This window comes from Piliocolobus tephrosceles, chromosome 10, assembly GCF_002776525.5.
Source record: "Piliocolobus tephrosceles isolate RC106 chromosome 10, ASM277652v3, whole genome shotgun sequence".
Taxonomy (NCBI): Eukaryota; Metazoa; Chordata; class Mammalia; order Primates; family Cercopithecidae; genus Piliocolobus; species Piliocolobus tephrosceles.
This window is the reverse complement of record NC_045443.1, coordinates 37,739,289-37,759,321: the sequence shown is the minus strand read 5'-3', so window position 1 is coordinate 37,759,321 and position 20,033 is coordinate 37,739,289. Positions and strand designations below refer to the sequence as shown.

The 20,033-nt window shown below is 35.3% G+C and overlaps 1 protein-coding gene across 4 annotated transcripts in view; it reads right to left on the bottom strand.

Annotated features, from left to right (window-relative positions):
• CNTN1 (contactin 1) overlaps positions 1-20,033 on the bottom strand; it is a 428,408-nt gene that overhangs the window by 142,871 nt on the left and 265,504 nt on the right. For all 4 annotated transcript variants that reach the window (XM_023182834.2, XM_023182837.1, XM_023182836.1 and 1 more), the window contains 4 exons: positions 16,310-16,442; positions 12,334-12,506; positions 10,133-10,228; positions 2,698-2,904 (listed from right to left, as the gene is read on the bottom strand). In XM_023182834.2, coding sequence (XP_023038602.1) covers positions 2,698-2,904; positions 10,133-10,228; positions 12,334-12,506; positions 16,310-16,442 — 609 coding nt within the window. The remainder of the gene's footprint in view (positions 1-2,697; positions 2,905-10,132; positions 10,229-12,333; positions 12,507-16,309; positions 16,443-20,033) is intronic.

The window sequence follows — 20,033 nt, the reverse complement described above, 5'->3', positions numbered from 1 at the left end:
CTATAGGACTCTGAGGCAAATATGGCATTTAAATTCGACCAGTTCAGGTTGAGCAAACAGCATATTATGACAAAGCTCCAGGAGTGTGCAAGGAATTTTAAAAGGTCTAGGAACTCAAATGATGCTGAAGTATATGAGCTGGAACCCACAATCTAGAAGGACTGAAAAAATGACAGAAAGATTTTGAGATGAATTTTCTCAATAGGTAATGTATTAGTCTGTTCTCACTCTGCTAATAAAGACATATCTATCTAAGACTAGGTAATATATAAAGGAAAGAGGTTTAATTGACTCACAGTTCCGCTTAACGGGAGGTCTCACAATCGTGGTGGAAGATTAAGGAAGAGCAACGGGAAATCTTACATGGCAGTGGGCAAGAGACAGCATGTGCCGGGGGAACTGCCCTTTATACAACCATCAGATCTCATGAGACTTATTCACTACTACAAGAACAGTATGGGGGAAACAGCCCCCCATGATTCAATTATCTCCACCTGACAAGTGAAGACTTACAATTCGAGGTGAGATTTGGGTGAGGACACAGCCAAATCATATCAGTTAACTACCACTGGGACTTGGTAAGAGAAGTAATATGGATCGTATCTTTGGTTTAAGTCGAAGACCTTGTTGGCATTTTTAAAGGATGGAGCATGGAGAGGAGAAATATATATAGAAGACAATCTCAGAGGTCCATAAAAACGCTGTTTCAACACTTCAGGCAGAACAGGTGAGGGCCAACACTAGGGCATAGTTACAGTGAAAACAGAAAGGAAATAGTAAATATAAATTGTATTTTAGAGGCAGAATCAACAGGATGGCTCCTTGGATCAATGTTTCTCAAGGTGTAGATTAAAGGCTCAATCATCAGAATCACCTAGGATACTGGTTCAACTTGTGGATTCCTGGGTCACATTCCATGCCTGATGAATCAGTACATCTGGGTCCTGCATTATTCCCAAAACTCTCCAGGTGCTTACATACTAATTAAGAACCACTGGGTTAGCTGTACCGAAGATCAGTGGAAACTGGGATTTGATAATAAATCATGCTACCTTGAGTTATTAGAAATAAAATTGTGTTGCTAAATAAGCTAAAGAAAAGGAGAAGGTTTTGGGGAGAAATAACGTGTATTTGTGACATTTTGAGCTTAACATCTTTGAGAACTTTTTCGGGGGACAAGTCCAGGATACAGGAAGAATTGAGATCTAAACACAATAAAAATTTCAGAGCTGTGAACTTGAAGTCTCCTGCAAAGGTATACTGTTGAAAATGTATAAGTGGGTGAGAATATCTAGGAAAGATTAGAGGAAAATATAAGAAAGAAGAATATTTTGTGAAGAATATTCTATTAAATTTGTCAGAGAGGCAGAAGGGAGATGAAGAGTTCAGGAAATTAGGTGAAGAAAGAAAACTTCATGAAAGGCAGAAGAGGCAGTGTCAAAGGTCGAACAGAAAAAGGACTGCAAAGTGTCCTTTGGATTTAGCAAATATTAATTCATAATAATTCAAAATTGCATTGAATGCAAGAGAATATGCAGAGAGAATGAGGTAGAGTAGAATCTGAAGATTCAGGAAAGGAGAAAATAAGTGATGTAGTGAAGTTTCTAATTGAAACAAATGGAATGTGAACCAGAACAACTGGAGAACTTAGCTTGAGCAGGGGGAGAAATATTTCTGCTACTGAGACAAAAAGTCAGAAAATAAATAGAAGTGCTGAACTGCAAGTGTATTTCTGGGGAAGAGTAGAAAGAAAATCAAGAGAATTTTTACATGATGGCTTCTTTTCAGTCTATGAAGTAGGGGGTGAGATTATCTCTTAAAACCGAGTAAAGAAAAATGAGCCAGAAAGTCAACAATATTTTTTGAATACCAATTATGTGAGTGTTGTCTTGCAGAGAAAAATAAAAATGGAACCTCAATGGTTTTATGGCATTTTTCCCAACATCACACCGTACTTAAGGCGGGAACCAGACCTAAATCTGTTCATCTGAAGCTGGTATGCTCTCATGAGCTTGAATTTGCTGATATTAATGTAGCAGAAGGACTTGGATAGAAATAATGTAAAGTAAGCAAGTATACTGTGATTTGATTCTCTTCAGCAGCAGTGCATTTTAAAGGGGAAGTAGTTCATTTGGAGCTTAGGGAAAAGCCAATCAGATTGTCAGTGGTCATCCGCCATGGTACTACCAGGGTAGCACCATATGCTGATTATGTAGATTACAAAAGACCATTTTTGTACTTATTTGTATCATGTAAATAGTTTCTTAAAAATACCAAAATAATCAAAATGACTTAAAAAATTCTACAGTTACTATTGTTTGTTTTGATCTACAAATCATTTGATTTCTTCATGAGCTTACTAAGAAGTAGGAATGGCCGTGAAACAAAAAGTAGATGCCAGCGATTTCCACTGTAACCAATACACTAGAACTTGACTAAAGTATCAGTCCCCTGTGTATTTCCCGAGCTAGAGGCAACTCATCCGAACACAACCTTCTTACAGCAATTTTATTAACTGAATCTTCTCAACGCAAAAAGCTTAGGACCAAGCCTTTGGCCCCTTCAACGTGCATCCCCTTCTATATTGTCCTTCCTGAAAAGCCAGCTAGTCCTCACTGGGTATTTCTTTTCATTACAGTAAGTATACCATATGTAGACAACCTTGCGAAAACAGAGTGTAACAAATAAAATACTTACGTTCAGGTATTGGAATGAGTGGGATGAATTTGCTGAACACGCTCTTTGTAATAGAAGGACTGGAAACAAAGCAGGAATAATTGCCTTTGTCAGAAGCCTCAACATTTGCAATGTAGAGATTGCCATTTGTCTGAGACACAAATCGTCGTTTATCCATTGTGATAAATACAGGAAATTCATTTAGAAGCCAGCGGTAGCTAAGATCATCTAGAAGAAATTATTTTCTTCTAAATATGAAGTGCTTCTCCCAAAGCTGTTACATAATTTAATAGAGGCTAGTAACAAGCTATCACTTAATCTAACAGAGGCTATTGAAGAGCAAATGTTAGGAGAAAGCCAAGACAAACAGTGCACACTTTAAAATATATACTATATTTTACACGAATATAAGCATTACACTAAGCAATCACATCTATTTATCTATATTTCTATTATTTTATAAACTATTAACATTCTTGCTTTCATTTCATTGATGGGCTAAGTGAAACTCGAAGAGGTTACATAACTTGCTTAGAATTTCATGACTATTATGAAGAAATGGTATTTTGAATCCACGTCTAATAACTCCAAAGTCATGATTAATCTGCCATACTGTATTTTATAAATAAAATTAAGATTACTTACCATATTATCGCTTTGTCTGTTACTTTGTGTGTGTGTGTGTGTGTGTGTGTGTGTGTGTACACCTATTTTAAATTATAGAGTTAGAAATGAGCTTACATAACCTATTGTGGTCACATTAAAAAGAGAAAACTACAGAAACAGGGAAAAGTATGGTGCTGGTTTAATTAAATATTAGGAGACATATCATATGGTAACTCTTACCCATATGAAATTCCTTTGGCTGAACACACTAACTAGTTAAATGGAAAACTGAATTTCCTCCTTAATTTGCTGAATTTCCTATAGTTTTCTATTCCTTCCTTCCTCTCTGTTTTGATGAATGACTCGCCAGGAGTCATTCAACAAATACACAAGAAGAGACAATGGGAAATGCACACCTTTAGGTCAAAAAATAATGATTCCCTTCAAAACATCTTGATCACATAAATACAGTTTCTACTGAGAAGAATGTAAGTGGGAATCTCTTTAGGTCAGACTAAATAGGATTTTAGGTGTAAAACGGTGAAAAACCAAGAACTCGCAGCACTCAGGCTTCTTTTACAAATGAATAATCATGACAAAGGGCTATTTTGCTTTGGGGAACTCAACGTGGCTAGCAAAGCTTTCAAAGAGAGTGTGAAAGCACAATGACTATGAAAAACTAAAAGAGATGCACATCATATAAGCTTCACATAATTGAGAATAATAACCTGGGCATTATATTTAGCTTAGCTATGTAATTTTCTCCAGCAAAATACAACATCAAGAAAGACGGTGAATATGATTATATTATTTTGGTTTTCAGCATTGATTTTTTTAAATTATAGAAGCAGCAGCATATGTTTATTATTGAAGAAACAGAATACAGTTAAAAAGAGGCAGAAAATTAGACTACTATAATTAGCCTTTAACTCAGAATTATGGTTAACATATATTTCTAGGCACTTATATCTGTGAATAATTGAATTCTTTTAATTTTTTTCTTTTTGCTGATTTAGGGTCACAGGATAATTAGGATAGGAAAATATTTAGGGAGCTGCTTAAATGTCTTAAATGAGGGCTCCTGGGATAAGCAAGGAAGTATCACATTCAGAAAGGAGTATCAAGTAGTCTTTCATCCAAGCTGATATGTATAGTACATTTAAAAGAAGACTTTGATCTTTTCTGATTCTGAAATAATATTTCCTATTCTCAGTTGAAATGTAAGTCCAAATTTTATAGGGATTTCTGTGAAAAATTAAATCCTCACTCCCCCTACCCCACCACCAAAGCCAAAAATGTCAAGAAAGTATTTCCTTACAGAGAAAGGACTTTTGTAACTATAGGATGTATGAAAGATACTTCCCACAAAATGCATTTAGAGTAATCTGAATCCTCAGTGGTTATGTGAATACAGAGACCTGAATTTTAATTCTCAGTATGACTTTTATCAGTCACTCTATCACTTATTAGTCACTCTATTACTCAGTTTCTCTAAAATGTAAGACAGTTTCCTGCCCACCACTCATCAAAGATGTGTGAAAAGGAATGAAAGAAGTGATGGTATTTGATCCTTACAAGGGATAAATGCTAACTCAGAGAAGTTATTGTCGTGATGTTGTATGAACATAAGTCTTGGACTATAGAACAATTGGTCTGGCTGACTGAATGTCCTATGTAGATTCTCTAATTTATTTATTTTGCAAAACCTGAGTACCTTCCAAGTGCTGCTAAACAAGATAGATGTGGCCTTTGCATTTGTGGGACTTGCAATGTAATTAATCTAAATTTATTTAACAAATCTTACTTCTTTTTTAAAGCCATTCACTTGGACAAAAGAATAATTGCAATTTGTTAGAATCTGTCAGCACTCATTACAACAAAGGTAGGAAGGGTTCTTGCCAGTTTTAAATGGGGGATCCAAGGCCTAATAGGGTAAAGTGACTTGCCAGAGGTCATACAGCAAAAGGGAGGCAGAACTGATGTTCTCACCTCCTTCCCCACCCACCATCACCAAAATTAGCTGTACCAAGACTGGAGCAATAGCCACCCTGACTCTCCGACTTATGGATGAGACATGATTTTGTCAATCGAGCTAAGCCCTGATCTAGTTTTTTCAAGGACTCAACAGACCATCTTCTTTGTGTCTTTCCTAGCCCCATGCAGATGATAAAATCAGCCATCTGTTTTCCTCAGATTATAGAGTGGATTAAACAATAAATTACTATAAAATTATTTTTTCAGTAAGTGTCAGCATATGCTTAAGAAATGTTGCTTTTACTGGTAGATATAGGAAACTTCTTGCTTTTACCCCAGAAATCTAGAGCACATATATTACAGGAGAAATTCATTTTGTCCAATTACAATGCATTTGGCTAATATCATTGTATTACTTTGAACTACACCACTTATGTAATCTTGCAAAATGCTATATGTATCTGCTTGAAATACACTTGAACTTCTTTAGTTCAAACCATGGAGAAATAACTTGAAAACTTTTTAGAAGATTTTCTTGCCTTTTAGAAAATTAGCTTGAACAGAATGGAATTCACCTACACCAAAATCACTGTAGCTTCTGATCAGTACTTTAACACAATAAACTATACATTAAACATGTTTGGAAAGAAAGTTTTGATGTGAGCTAATGTGTTGCTTACCCTGGTCTCTCATTCCTGTCTATTTTTGTAATGATCTATTCAGTCTATTAAGATTCTTTCAAGATTGTATTCAATATTCCAGGAGTTGTTATTCTGAACAGTACTCTTATTTTCTTATCCATTTTAAATTTCATAATGCCTCTATTATGAGGTATCTCTTATTTTATCAATAATACTTACCCTTAAAATGACAGACATTTTTCCCTTTATTTCTCTCTTGCTATATACAAAGATATGATTTATATTTTGTGAAATGGAGTAAGTTGATTTTTGATCATGATATTGACAGAAAATTAGTTGGAAAGGAAGCATTATGTTTTCATTTTTGAGAGTCTGTGAGTTTAAAAAGTCTTGCACATTTATGAATTATTTATTGCAATATAATAAAATCAAACAAGTAAGTTTATGTTTTCAGGAAACTTAACCCCTACACTTAATTTAATGAACAAATCTATTTGCTCTTCCATTTTCTCACTCTCTCAGATATTATATTGAGCACTTACTCTGTGCCACATACAAGGAAATTAGCTGTATATCAAATGTTATAAAATTGAGTGAACATTTGTACTGAAATGCACATTTATGATCACTCTTGATAAATAAGTAAAGTGGTCCAAATGAGAGTTTCCCTCCTTGCAAGGAGCTGCAGACCATCCAAATACAGAGAAAAATATATGAGATTGCAAAAGTTGAGATGTTTCCTTTTGGACTTTTTGCCTGCACATAAATGAGGAAGGTAACATCTCTATAATCCTGAACTAAAAATCTTTAGTGTAGTGAGATATACTAAATAATAAGATACAAAACATCAACTGTACTAAAATATGTTTTATTTACTTTAATAATAATCTATTGAAATTACATATCTTTGGCAGGGCACGGTGGCTCACACCTGTAGTCCCAGCACTTTCGGAGGCAGAAGCAGGCAGATTGCGAGGTCAGGAGTTCGAGACCAGCCTGACCAACATGGTGAAACCCTGTTTCTACTAAAACTACAAAAATTAGCTGGGTGTGGTGGTGTGCACCTGTAATCCCAGCCACTCGGGAGGCTGAGGCAGGAGAATCACTTGGACCCGGGAGGCGGAGTTTGTAGTGAGCCAAGATTGTGCCACTGCACTTCAGCCTGGGCGACAGAGTGAGACTCCATCTCAAAAAACAACAACAACAACAAAAGAAACTACATATCCATTTTATCATTTTCATATACATTTTAAATAAGGAAATTAAGATGTAGACATGCCTAAGTTTACTTGACATAGTAAGGACTGAATCACAGATCACCAAATAGAATCAATAGGGTTTGACAACTCTAAATAATTGTGTATATAACATTCTTAGAGGTTCAGAACCCAAAGACCGATTCCTTTGCACCCTCAACCCAAGTTCTAAGTCACAAAACATAAAACCTTAATTTACCTTCTTTAAAAAGGAAGGAGATTTATAGCACAGAGATAGTAAAATAGTATACATACACATATACATACACGCATGGTTTTGAAGCAAATGTCTATTTTTATATTGGTTGAAGGTGGTATAACTGAGGAACTACTCAGATTTATTCTGTGAATTATGTCTCTTGGACTCTTGAACCAACTTTGTTTTTGTTTTCCATGTAAACATATTTATCTTTATTGAGATAAAGAAGTAATGGACTCTTTTGGCTTAATGGTTTTAAGCTTCTGCCAACCTTGCTCTGGCCAATGAAATTCTACACTCAGCACCATGGCTAAGAGGCAGCAAAAACTGAAAGCAGGACTTACCTTAGACAAATATCAGAGCCTGTTCCTTGGACCCCTGCTTCTTGCTTTCTATCTATTCTAATTCCCTAGGTAATCACATTGCAGTCCCATGGTTTTGAAAACAACTTATAGAATGATGAATCACAAATTTATATTTCAAGCTTAGACATCACCCCTGAAATCTACACACATATAGAACTGCCACCTTGATTTCCATTTGGAAGCTTAACAGACGCTTCACATTTAACATGTCCACACCTATTCCTTCAGCTGAAGTAATGGCAACTTCATTCTTTCAGGAACTCTTGGCAAAAACTTTTATGGCACCCTCAACTTTTATATTTATCTTATATACCACATAAAATCCACAAGCAAGTCCTCTTGGCTTCTCCTTCAAAAGGTATGTAGAATTTAACCAAAATATACCTATATTTCTATATAGAACTTAATATATTCTATTTATCTAGAATATGCCTGGATTTATCTTCTCACCTCCACTGCCACCATTTTGGTCCATCATATGCTACCTAAATTATTGCAATACCTCCAAACCGATCTCCTGTTTCCATCTTTTCCCTCCCCAGGTCCTTTCTTAAAACAGTAACCAGAGTCACCTTTCTATAACTTAAGTCACATCATGTGTCTCCTCTGCTCAAAGCCCTGAAATGTAAATCACATTCAAAGTAAAAGCCCAAGTTTTAATAATTGCTATGGATCATAAGGTCCTCCATAATGCAGCTCTTGTACCTCTTTTATTTCATTTATTACTACCCTCTGCCTTATTCACTCTATGACAGCCACCCTGGCTTCCTCGTTTTTCCATAGTCTGACCTCAGCATCTGCCTGGCATGCTCTTCTCTCAGATACTCATATTGTTAGCTCCTTTACTTCCTTCAGGTGTTTATTCCAACTTTCCTTCTAGTGATGCGCCTTCTGAGTTCAGTCATCCCCTCAATACTTACTCTCTCTACTTCCCTGCATCATATATATATATATATATATCTCCCTATTTTCAATATCTAACATGGCATGTCTTTTAACCATTTATCTTATTAAGGTCTAACTCTCCCAGTGGAAGACCTCTGAAGGCTGGTAGCTTTTCCTGTTTTGCTCCACTAGGCATTTCTGTGGATTACATTGTGCCTGCTGTATAATAAATACTCATAAGAGATTTTCTGAGTCCGTGAGTGATGGAGTGAAGTCCATCCAGTATTAAATATGGTCAAATGTAGTCACTGTATACTTTTGGTCATTACTTTGTGGGAAACGCTATGAAAATGGTAGGTTTTTAAATATATATATATTTAAATATATATATTTAAAACTATATATAGTTTCTTATATATATATATATATAGTTTCAATAGTTTCTTAAGGAAAAGGCTTTTCTCATTGAAAGGGTGTTACAAAATTTTGAATTTTATATGTCCCTCCATATCTATCAAGCAATCATCTTTCTCCTATTATGGAGGAAATCACCAATATTTGATATGTAAATAACCACAGCTATATATATATATATATATATATATATATATATAAACACACACACATATATACATACACACACATACACACACAATTTCACATGGAATACATAATGTATAATTTTGTGTGAAATATATGTGCGTGTATATGTACATACACACACATCAGATTGATGTATTCCACACAAAATCCTGCATGTATTCTAAAAGCCTGTTAGGTTTCAGTCTCCATGGAGATGTTTAAAGTCAAATTAATGGCATAATGTTAGAACTATAAGAATAGAAACATGATTTTTAAATTGTGAAAAGAGGTATTTATATATTGTTTCAAAGGGATATTTGATAAATAAATGAAAATTGATGAAAGTATATGAAGAATTCATCTTTTAATCAGCACTTTGGTGAATTTTGTCTTAGCCATATAAAAGTACAGAAAACATACATTCAAAGTTGAATTTCGTAACAGATGACACTTAATTAAGCCCCACTTATAAAGTAGATGATTGTTCTTGCTGATTGGCATTTCTAAGGAGATTAATAATTTATTATGTCTTTATCCCTTTCTAGTGTTTAATTACATAGAGTTCACAGTATTTTATAGATACTAACTTATTAAGAAAATGATTGATTATACATCCTTTCTTGGTACTATTCTATTTCAGGAATATTTTCTAGAAAATCTAACAGAATTTCCCTGTGGAATAGGAACTTTAATGATGGCATAATACAACATACATAAGTTTATAAACTGAAATGATTAGAGATCCTTGGGACTAGAGCCAGGTGACTAATGAGCTGAGAAAGGAAGTGTCCGTAACAATTAGTGACACATTACAAGGTATGTAAATATTCAGTCTCATTTAACTAATAATAAGCCATGATTATCAATAATGTAGCATTATTATTAAGACATGGAAACTTGTCCATTTTGTTTCATAGATGCTAATAGTCACAGAGGAATTAAGGTTACCTGGAAAATGATATGGAGGGTCACAGAGAAGCACCATTCCTTTCCCTTCTTTTACTCTGACCTCAGGACGTTCCTCAGGCGGGAAAGGATCAAGATCTAATTACAAAAGAAAAAAAGGGAAACATTCACTCTCTCATCAATAGAAACAGAGACATTCATCAATTTTACCTTTCAGCGAATAACTCATTCTTGAGATACAGCACTTCTCAGTGGTTTGGCGAAGCCTAGTAAAGTCAGCTCCTTGTTCTTACATTGCTGAGATTTGTATACACTATTAAAAAGTTCTGTGATGAGCTCAAAGTCTACGGATATTGGGAGCAGCCTGCATAACAATTCTGATGACCCTGAAAATCACAAATATCCTAAAGACTTTTGTTTCAGACTTAGGGAGACTCTCAGTCAGAGTATCTGGAAATATAATGAAATCAGACAAACCCAGGATCTACCAAAGAAAGAAAGAAAGAAAGAATGACTTAAGGGGAATGGACTCATTTGAAAGGTTTTTCCCTTCCTGAGGGAGGACTTGGATATTAGGAAGGAATAAGGGTGAAAAGCAGGACCCTATTTAGGGAACATGAAAGTGACCAATCTCTTGCTCCTTCTCAAATTCTGGGTTTGCTTCAGTTTTAATTTTCTTTACTCTTTTCTGTGCATTTGAACTTACATTTCGCTTGATTCCTTGATACTCTTCTTCCAGTTCGTCATTTGTTTTACTGACACTCATTCTATTTTTTTTTCTGCCTCTTTTCCTGCTCCTTACCTGCGATCAGCACCCAAATCGTAACATCGAATTGTTACTTTTCTCAGTATAAATTGTATACCTCTGAAAATCCATCTATTCAAAGTGTTACTTTTTTGCAGAGGACTTTTCAAATCTACTTCTCTAGGCCTGGTGTCTTATTTGAATGCCATCCCTATCCTCAATAGCTTACTTGACATTTCAACTTGGATAACTCAATATCACAATAACCTCTGCATGTGAAGCAACCATTTAAATGCTTCCTGCCATCCTTGAAATTGGTTTTTCTTGCTCCCATCCCATTATTAATGAAATCAGAATGTTTTTGCCCTTTGACTAGATATTCCTCGAGAAACAAAATTTACAGTCTTCTTTCCTTTTGTGCAACCTGTTAATTCCTTCCTTTGTATCTATGTTATTTACATTTTCACTCTCACCACACTAATTTAATCATACTTCTCTTCCTGGACCTCTCTCATTCCCTCCTGATAAACCCTACCATGAAGGACTTCTTAAAACATTGTTTTCATCCTATAATTCATTTTGCAAAAGATTTAAGTGCTGATTTAAATCATACTGGAAATCACCTGGTCCAACTCATCTCCCAATGTAAACCTTTCTTTCAAAACAACCTCTAATTTTTAGCTTAGCACAGTTTTTCATTATTATTCCTAATTAAATGTTTCATGTAATTTAAATTTAATATAAATTAACTAAAATATAATTACATTTATTCCTACTATGAGCAATCAAATACTAGGGAATAAGATATTGTCATGTTGGGTTGATCTTTGAAGAGTCACAGCCATTATGTTGCAATATGTGACATTTTCTTCCCCCAAAAGCCCCTTTGATAATACATGACTTGGCGCTTCCATTGATGCATTTCTTCTTCTTTTTCTTTTTCTTTTTTTTTTTTTTGAGATAGATTCTTGCTCTGTCACAAGGCTGGAATGCAGTGTCACAATCTTGGCTCATTGCAACCTCCACCTCCTGGGTTCAAGCAATTCTCCTGCCTCAGACTCCCGAGTAGCTGGGATTACAGGCACGTGCCACAACGCCCAGCTAATTTTTGTATTTTAAGTAGGGACAGGGTTTCACCATGTTGGCCAGGATGGTCTCGATCTCCTGACCTCATGATTCACCAGCCTTGGCCTCCCAAAGTGCTGGGATTACAGGCATGAGCCACCGTGCTCATCCTGATGCTAATTTTTAGAGAGTCATTCAAGATCCTCAGACCTCGGCCTTCCTTTATTTGACAACATCATCTTTCATTGTTTCAAGTGCATTCATAGTATGCCTTGTGGTGCTTTGTTGTCTCCATCACACAATTAAGGCCCACTCATCTTGTAAGATCTACCTCACCTATGATGCCTTCCTCTCACTATCCTTTCTTGATGGTTCTTCTTGCTGAACTCACCTAAACACACTTGCCCTTTTTAAAAAGTTACTGTTTACTTACATCCAAAGCTCAGGGTTGCTTCAGTGCTTCTGACCATCCCGTAGCTATTGGATGCTAAACAGTAGTAGATTCCAGCATCTTTCTGTTTATCAGGGTTGTTGATAACAAGGTTTCCTCCTACCATACTGTATCGATCACTTGTGAGATCAACGTCCCCATTATTCATTCTCCATCTATGAGAAAAAGACACAAAGGTTATATTACAGGTCATGAGACCTAGAAACTCTACAGAGCTAACACAGTTCTAAAATAATTTGGGTATGGCTCCATGTGAAGTCAGACAATTAAGAATATGATTCAGGTGGTATTTCTTTTTTTTTTTTTTTTTTTTTTTTTTTTTTTTTTTTTTTTTTTTTTTGAGGCAGGGTCTTGCTCTGTCGCCCGGACTGGAGTGCAGTGGCCAGATCTCAGCTCACTGCAAGCTCCGCCTCCTGGGTTTAGGCCATTCTCCTGACTCAGCCTCCCGAGTAGCTGAGACTACAGGCGCCCGCCACCTCGCCCGGCTAGTTTTTGTATTTTTAGTAGAGACGGGGTTTCACCGTGTTAGCCAGGATGGTCTCGATCTCCTGACCTCGTGATCCGCCCGTCTCGGCCTCCCAAAGTGCTGGGATTACAGGCTTGAGCCACCGCACCCGGCCAGGTGGTATTTCTTTGTACTCTATAATTCTGAGTCTCTAGAACCCTAATTTGTAATTTAGCTCAGATACAGACAGGTAAACCTCAAAGTATGTGACGTATTTTGTCTTTTTTCGGTGAGGTATCTCAAGTGACAAATATTTTGTTGAGTTTTTCTCCATAAATTGATTTCTTGGGATGTAATTGGTAGCCATCTATGCACCAGTTAGATTCATACATATGCAGATATACTGTCTAAAATATTAAAAGCATTGTTCTACCAGAAATAATTATAAAACATCAATATCTGACTCTAAATTTCAAAGTAATTTTTCAATAAAACATACTAACTGACATTGGGTTCTGCTCAATAAGTGACATATTCTGACCCCTAGAGGTCAGTCACACAATTTGAAAATGATAAAAGTCAGTAGGGTTTTTGAAAATTTATTCTGAGCCACAAATATGCAAGTAAAACTGGATTTTCCTTAGCCTAGAGTTAGTGGTCACTTATGTCTTTTCTCATTACTCAAAGATTACTTTTAATAAAGTAAAAAAGGTAAGCAATTCTTTTTCTCACCAACCACACAATATCATAACAATGTAAGACATGCTGCAGATAATCAGAGAATTAACTGATAGGGTTAGTATTATAAATAGACTGGAAATAGGGATCTAACTTTCTGATGTGATGATGAAAAGAATGCATGTAAAAAATAGTTCTCAACTAAGAGAACCAGCTGTATAATTTTATAATCATTCTTTATCAGGGTTTATCCTTTAAAGTTCCATGTCCTGAGGAAAGTCATAAGCCTAGAGCTGTGGTCAAATCGCTCAAGTAGTAGTGGCTTGTGGCCACATCACTCATTCCCTGGCCACTTCTAATTTGAGTAATAATCATGCCCAAAAGTCTTAATGACTTTAGAATATCTGTCGTCAAATCAAAGTTACTGGAACATTATTAGTTACAATTTTTTCAGTATAGGAGATAATTTAAAAGCAAGTATAGAAAACTGTGATTTTGCATTTTTAAAACTTACTAAATTACAATCCAATGAATAAAGCCTTCCTCTTACCACAGGTGATGGCAATATTGTCCCTGCCTGAACCATCTAGTGTTAAGTTGCTTAGCTCTTGTCAAGACAGTGGGTTTCTTTGTTGGGCAGCTCCAATTTTTGTAATTTCTCCCTCATTATATTGGTTCCAACTTTTTGTTTATTATCTTAATTACCTCCACATGGATTTGATTGTGCTTGTGACATCATACAAGGATTACGTTTTTCTGTGTTTGAAGAAATTAACTGGTCTAGTTTCAGAAACATAGACTATTCTACAATCCTTTTTAATACTTTTTTAATTGTAATGCTTGTTTCTTTGGAGATGGAGGAAAGATAATGATAAGCCTCAAGGCTTATAAGTCAGAAGTAATGCCCCCCATTGTACCTCTCGGGATGTTGCTATGAATAGCACATTGTCACAGAACATGCTACAAATATAAAACTATTATATGAATAAAAAATTGGATGATTACCAAGGTTAGTATAATTTGTCCTGAAATTAAGTACATTTTAAAAACTTTAAATGTTATTTTCCATCAAGCTACTTGCATCATGAGCTGATTTTTTTTTTTCTGTTCTTTCCCCCTTTTTTTTTTCCTGTCAAATGCAGACTGCCTTCATAACAAGATTAAACGTCTATCTGTCTTCTCCAGTTCTATCTATTAATGTATGGATAACCAGGCCAAACTTAAAGTGGGAATTTCAGTGCTGGGTTCAACCTGTGAGAGGCAGTTGGTGACTTACTGGCAAAGCAAAGCTTTGCTTTTTATTGTGCCAGTGTGGTGGGGGGATGGGGGCAGCAAGGAGAAGCACAGCCTTTTCCATGTTTCTAGAACATTATCTGAGAGCAGCCCTTTCTTCTGGTTGCCTCGATTTGCTAAGGTCCCTTGTGTGAATGTTAACAACAGAGTGTTACAGAATAAGTGTCATTGAAAGAGCTTTCGGGAGTCTATCAATCTATCCAGATAGATAAATAATGAAAAAATTGCATACCTCTTTGGAAGTCATAAAACCTGTGTTTCAGTCTTGGATCTGTGATTTACCAGTTCTTGAGCAAGCAAATTTACTTATTCAGGATTCAGCTTCCTCTCCTGTAAAATTTTCTCGGATTGGATCTCCTCTACATATCCTATTAGTTCTATTATTCCATGTCAGTGACAAATAGGCTCTCATTATATATGGCTTAAGGGTGCAAATAAGTCTAGCCCATTAAATATTTTCAGAACAAATGTGTTATTTATAATTTATAAAATACCTACTTATGTCTCATTTCCATTCATGAAATTGAAACAATAAAAATAATTTCAATGGGATGGTAATTTTGTATCTAGATTAACATTTTATCTTAAGAATTATTTTGTAATTATAGCCAAAGGCAGGAAAAAACCTGAGTACCATTAGAATCAAATGGGTGGAAGGGGATATTCTCTTTTATAAGAGCTTTTTATAATAACAGAAAGTTACTTTTCTATCCAGGAAAAAATATTAAAATTAACTTTGTTGAGCAACAACCTTCAATTTAGTCAGGTGACATGAACACACTAGAGCCCCCAATTTCTCCATCAGTCACTTGTTTTGTCTTCATGGAACCATTGCACAGGTGAAATTTAAACCTACTGGCTTTTGGTTGATTTTTGCATCTCATTCTTTGCATCAGATGAGAAACTGTTAGTATACTTTTCTGACACATCTGAAGCAGGAAAACTCATTGTTGCTTTTTATAAAGTTGTTTTTGACAGCATACATATGTAACCCAGAAAAACAGTAAGAGGTATGTTTATATAGATTTTCCTATAGGTAGAGACATTTAAGAAATTTGCTGTGTTGGCTGGAATATAGATATGAGACTGTTGAAAAAGCTGATGCTTTCTACAGTTATTTGGGCAAGAACTTTAAATGTGCTTAATATAAAAATGTATCCATTTCTGTAGGTATGAGTTATCCAGGCCAGTACATAACAAAAACATTTTATCCTCAAATCTGTATACTTAAATTATGCATAATTTTATATAACCATTCGTAGGCTTAAAAACATGGTTTCCATTATACAAATTGTAAGTGGATGATGTCAAATGCCAGTAGCATTACCTGTGCAGAAAATAGTGGGAATTATTTGCATATATTTAAGAAAATCTCCTATTTGAGCATTAGACAACTTTTTTAATAGCTTGTATGCCAATATTTTTGTTAATGTCCATGGAATTTGCAGAAAGCACTATATTATATCTGTACAAGTTCATAGCTGCTGATCTGTGATCATTACTCTGATACTCCATTCTGAAAAGAGAATTGAGGTACATTACTTGTAAACCGGGAAAGGGCTGGCTCGTGCCCTACAGTTGAGTGAGACTTTTCCTTCCAGTGATTCCTCTGGATAAATGGTATTGATTGGCTGCTCTTCAAAAATTGGTCCAAATCCTTTGTCTTCCTCAGAAACTACAAGAAAAATTTTTAAAAATTGTTTTACATTGTACTGCTTTATAAGTCAAAGAAAATTTGGGAACACTGAAAAAAATTTGCTTGGAAAAAATCAGAAACAGAATCTCCATTTGAATTCAAAACAAAGATATTTGCCAAACATCAGGCTCTTCGTTTAAAATTATTTTCTGTGAATCTCCTGACATTTCTCCAAATGTACCATGTGTTGCCAAACTTAACTACTTTCCACTTCCCCAAACAAGCTGTGCTTTCATGCCCCTGAGCCTCTGCATATGCTTTTGGTTTTCCTAGAATCATCATTCTACTTTTCTTGTCCTATCAAAATTTGCATGATACTTTGGTGACCTAGCCATAGTTAGTTCCATCAGGAAGCCAAAACCTCTCATCTCTCCTGGCTCCTATTGGTCCTCTTTTGAGTTCCTGTAGTTCCCCATATAGGTTATCGTATTTAATACACTTGCTGTGATTCTTGGTACAACTTTCTGTTCTGCTAGATTGCAAATGCTTGAGAACAGGTGGCTATGTCTTTCATCTGTGTACATCATTCTCCTGGATAGCTGCCTGGTTGTCTGGAAAACAATAGAAGCCTAACGATTTTTGAACAACAGTCTGAATGTGAAGGAGAGTTTCTTGATGTTGTGGAAATGAGTCTCTTTTCTGAGCCAGTTTTTGTTGATTTTTTTCTAAACATGTGACTAGCATTGGCACTCAGCACCATCTAGAACAATCAATCAATAAGTTACATGGATATTGGACCTAAACAGCTGGTTTAAAATTGATCACAAACAGCTGTGTTGAGAAGCAGTTGTTTCTGGTGGTCTATTCTCCCTGGAAGGGAAGAGTGACACCTCACAGCAGGATGAGAAGAGAATCATTTACATGCCACCACTGTGGCAGCATTTACAGAACACAGCGCAAAGCCATATGCTTCAAATGAATTAATAATGATCTGTGTGGCTAGAAAGAACGAATATTCTTACAGGTCACTGGAATGTCTCTGCCAGATCTAAGCCATGATTCATTCCTCCAGTTATTTTTTAAGAGAGAGTTAAAGGCAATGGCACACAGACATTTTATCTTCTCTAACACTAAACTTGAAGATGAGAGCTCTGTTCCAGCTTCCTTTTGAAGAAATAGTTTCATTATGTCATTTAAATCTCACCTCAGTACCATTGTCAGTGTGCCTTTGGACAAATTATTGAATCTCTCCAAAGCTCAATATCACTCTTTATAAAATGGGGATAATAAAATCTACCTGATAAGGTTATTGTCAGAATTATTTTGAGACAATTCATGGAAGATGGCAGTGTACCTGGCTTATAATCAGCAATGAATAAATGCTAAATTTGCCAATCTCTTCAAAATTTAGTTTATGTTTCTTATGTATATAAAATATTCGACTAATCATGAAGCTTCTAAAAACCAGAAGCCAAGTTTTCACTCATGTAGCTCTGGTCCTATTAGCACTGTGTTTGGGACACTGAGTACATTTTTTTTTGTACATATAGATGGTTACTAAAATCCTCAAGTTAATTCCACTGCCCCTCCTCCCCCACCCCCCACCCCAGCCACTGGTATGAGGAATTAATTTCTCTAATTAATAAGTTAACCCAAAATGTTTCAAAGGGAGCTGCCTCATTCTTGGTTGAAATTTGCTGAAACTTTTATTCAATAGTTTATAGACCTCAGACACATTCCATAACCACCATCCTGCTTCAGATAGGAAATAAATAGCTGGATCAGAATCAGAAGGATGAGAGGAACTGATACTTAGACTTAGCTCCTGCAATGAAGTTATATAATTTACGCAAGATAGTAAGATCATTTAGTGAGTACTGAGCTGAAAATGCAAATTCAGGCTGGTCTTACTCTAGATTCTGTATTTTTTCCAGTATACCATGCTGACTTTATTTCTGCAATATCTGTTTGGTAGTTATTGTCTTAGGCAAGCAATTTGTTTTACAGGGCTCGTATATTCAGAAAAGAAAGGAACATGAGCATATGTCCTAAGGACTCCATGTGCCTACCACAATTATTATTAAGATTATAAATATGAGTTATTCACAGAGATGCTCTCTGCCAATAATTTTGAAAGTTGTGTTCTAGGTTGTCTCTAGTTCCATATCCTTCTTGAGGTTGTAAAAGCCATAAATGAATATAATGTTTTCTGCTTCACTTCTAATAATTTTACTGATGATGTCTAATATTTTCTGGCTATTCAGGCTGTAACAGCACAGCAGGGAAAAAATGAGAAATGAATCCTGAATCCCTGATTACTGAAGACTTTCATTTTTTATGTAAGGTCTGGATTTTCTGATTTCTCAAAGAAATGACCTTGTGCTTATCTGTGATAAAAATCATATGTTATTTTTCTTCTCAGTTTGACAATTTCATAAGCTCTTCCTTGAGTCTCTCCCAATTGCACAGGTTTTCTGACTGGAGCAATTTAGTAACATCTGCCAGTTTGAAGATCTTGTTTCTTCTCAATGCATATAAAAATGCTTAAAAAGACAAGTAGATAAATCAATATGTAGAGATTCTCTTCTTGAAAGTAAGATAATTTCTATTCCCACCATAATCCTTGATAAATAATGACTTTAGTGTGAATTATTTTAAAACAATTTATTTTAAATCTAAGTTCATAAATATTTAGAAAACTAAAAATAAATATTGCTTAGGGGAGTGTAAAGTTCATAAAGATCTTCCAAGTACTTTGATATTTATGCAACAAGCCTGGGGATGATGTAAATGTTATTATTACCAATGAAGAAGGCTATCCGTGTAAGAAGATTTAAGGAGAAATGAATGTGTGTTGCAAGTATGCATATACTTTAAACATAAGGCCACTGATCTGCATTGGATTGGATCTTGAGTTTCCACTTCTTACAACAGTGGTAGCATCGAAATTTCAGATGGTCATGTTGGGAGCAACAATTTGATACACTATAGGTGTTGGTTGTCCTTGATCTGACTTTGGGTACTTCAATAAGTTTTTAGACACAACACCAAAAGCATGATCTATCAAAGAAAAAAGAGGATTAAGTTGAATTTTCTTAAAATCAAAAGATCTGCTCAGTGAAACACATTGTTAAGAGAATCTCAGGTCTTCAGGGTTAAGAGTTTTCCTTTGAACCTTCTCCTACTTGCATTCTACAAGCAGCACATTGGAAATATTTTTTAGATACTAAATATTAGTCTCATTTAATGGAATATAATAGTGATTAAATATGACTTCCTAAAATATGAACTCATCTCAAGAGGTACAGACTTACATTAATAAAGACCAGTTACACAATTGTATTTCCAATGTAGAAATAGACAGCCCTGGCCTGTCTAGTGTCTGCTTCTAAAGTGGCTTCTAGAAGTGCCATTATATGGAGGGTCATCATACAGAATTCTAAATTTAATTCATAATTTCATTTGCTTCCTTGAAAGAAGCTTTTTTATCTCTTTGAAGTAAGGTGAGTTACAGTCATTCAGAATTGTTTTGGTTATTGAAAGTACTGCTTGGAGCCTTCAAATACAATAAAGACAGACTCATGTAAACATATTTCTATGTAAAGATTAGTTAGTAGATTTTCATATTTT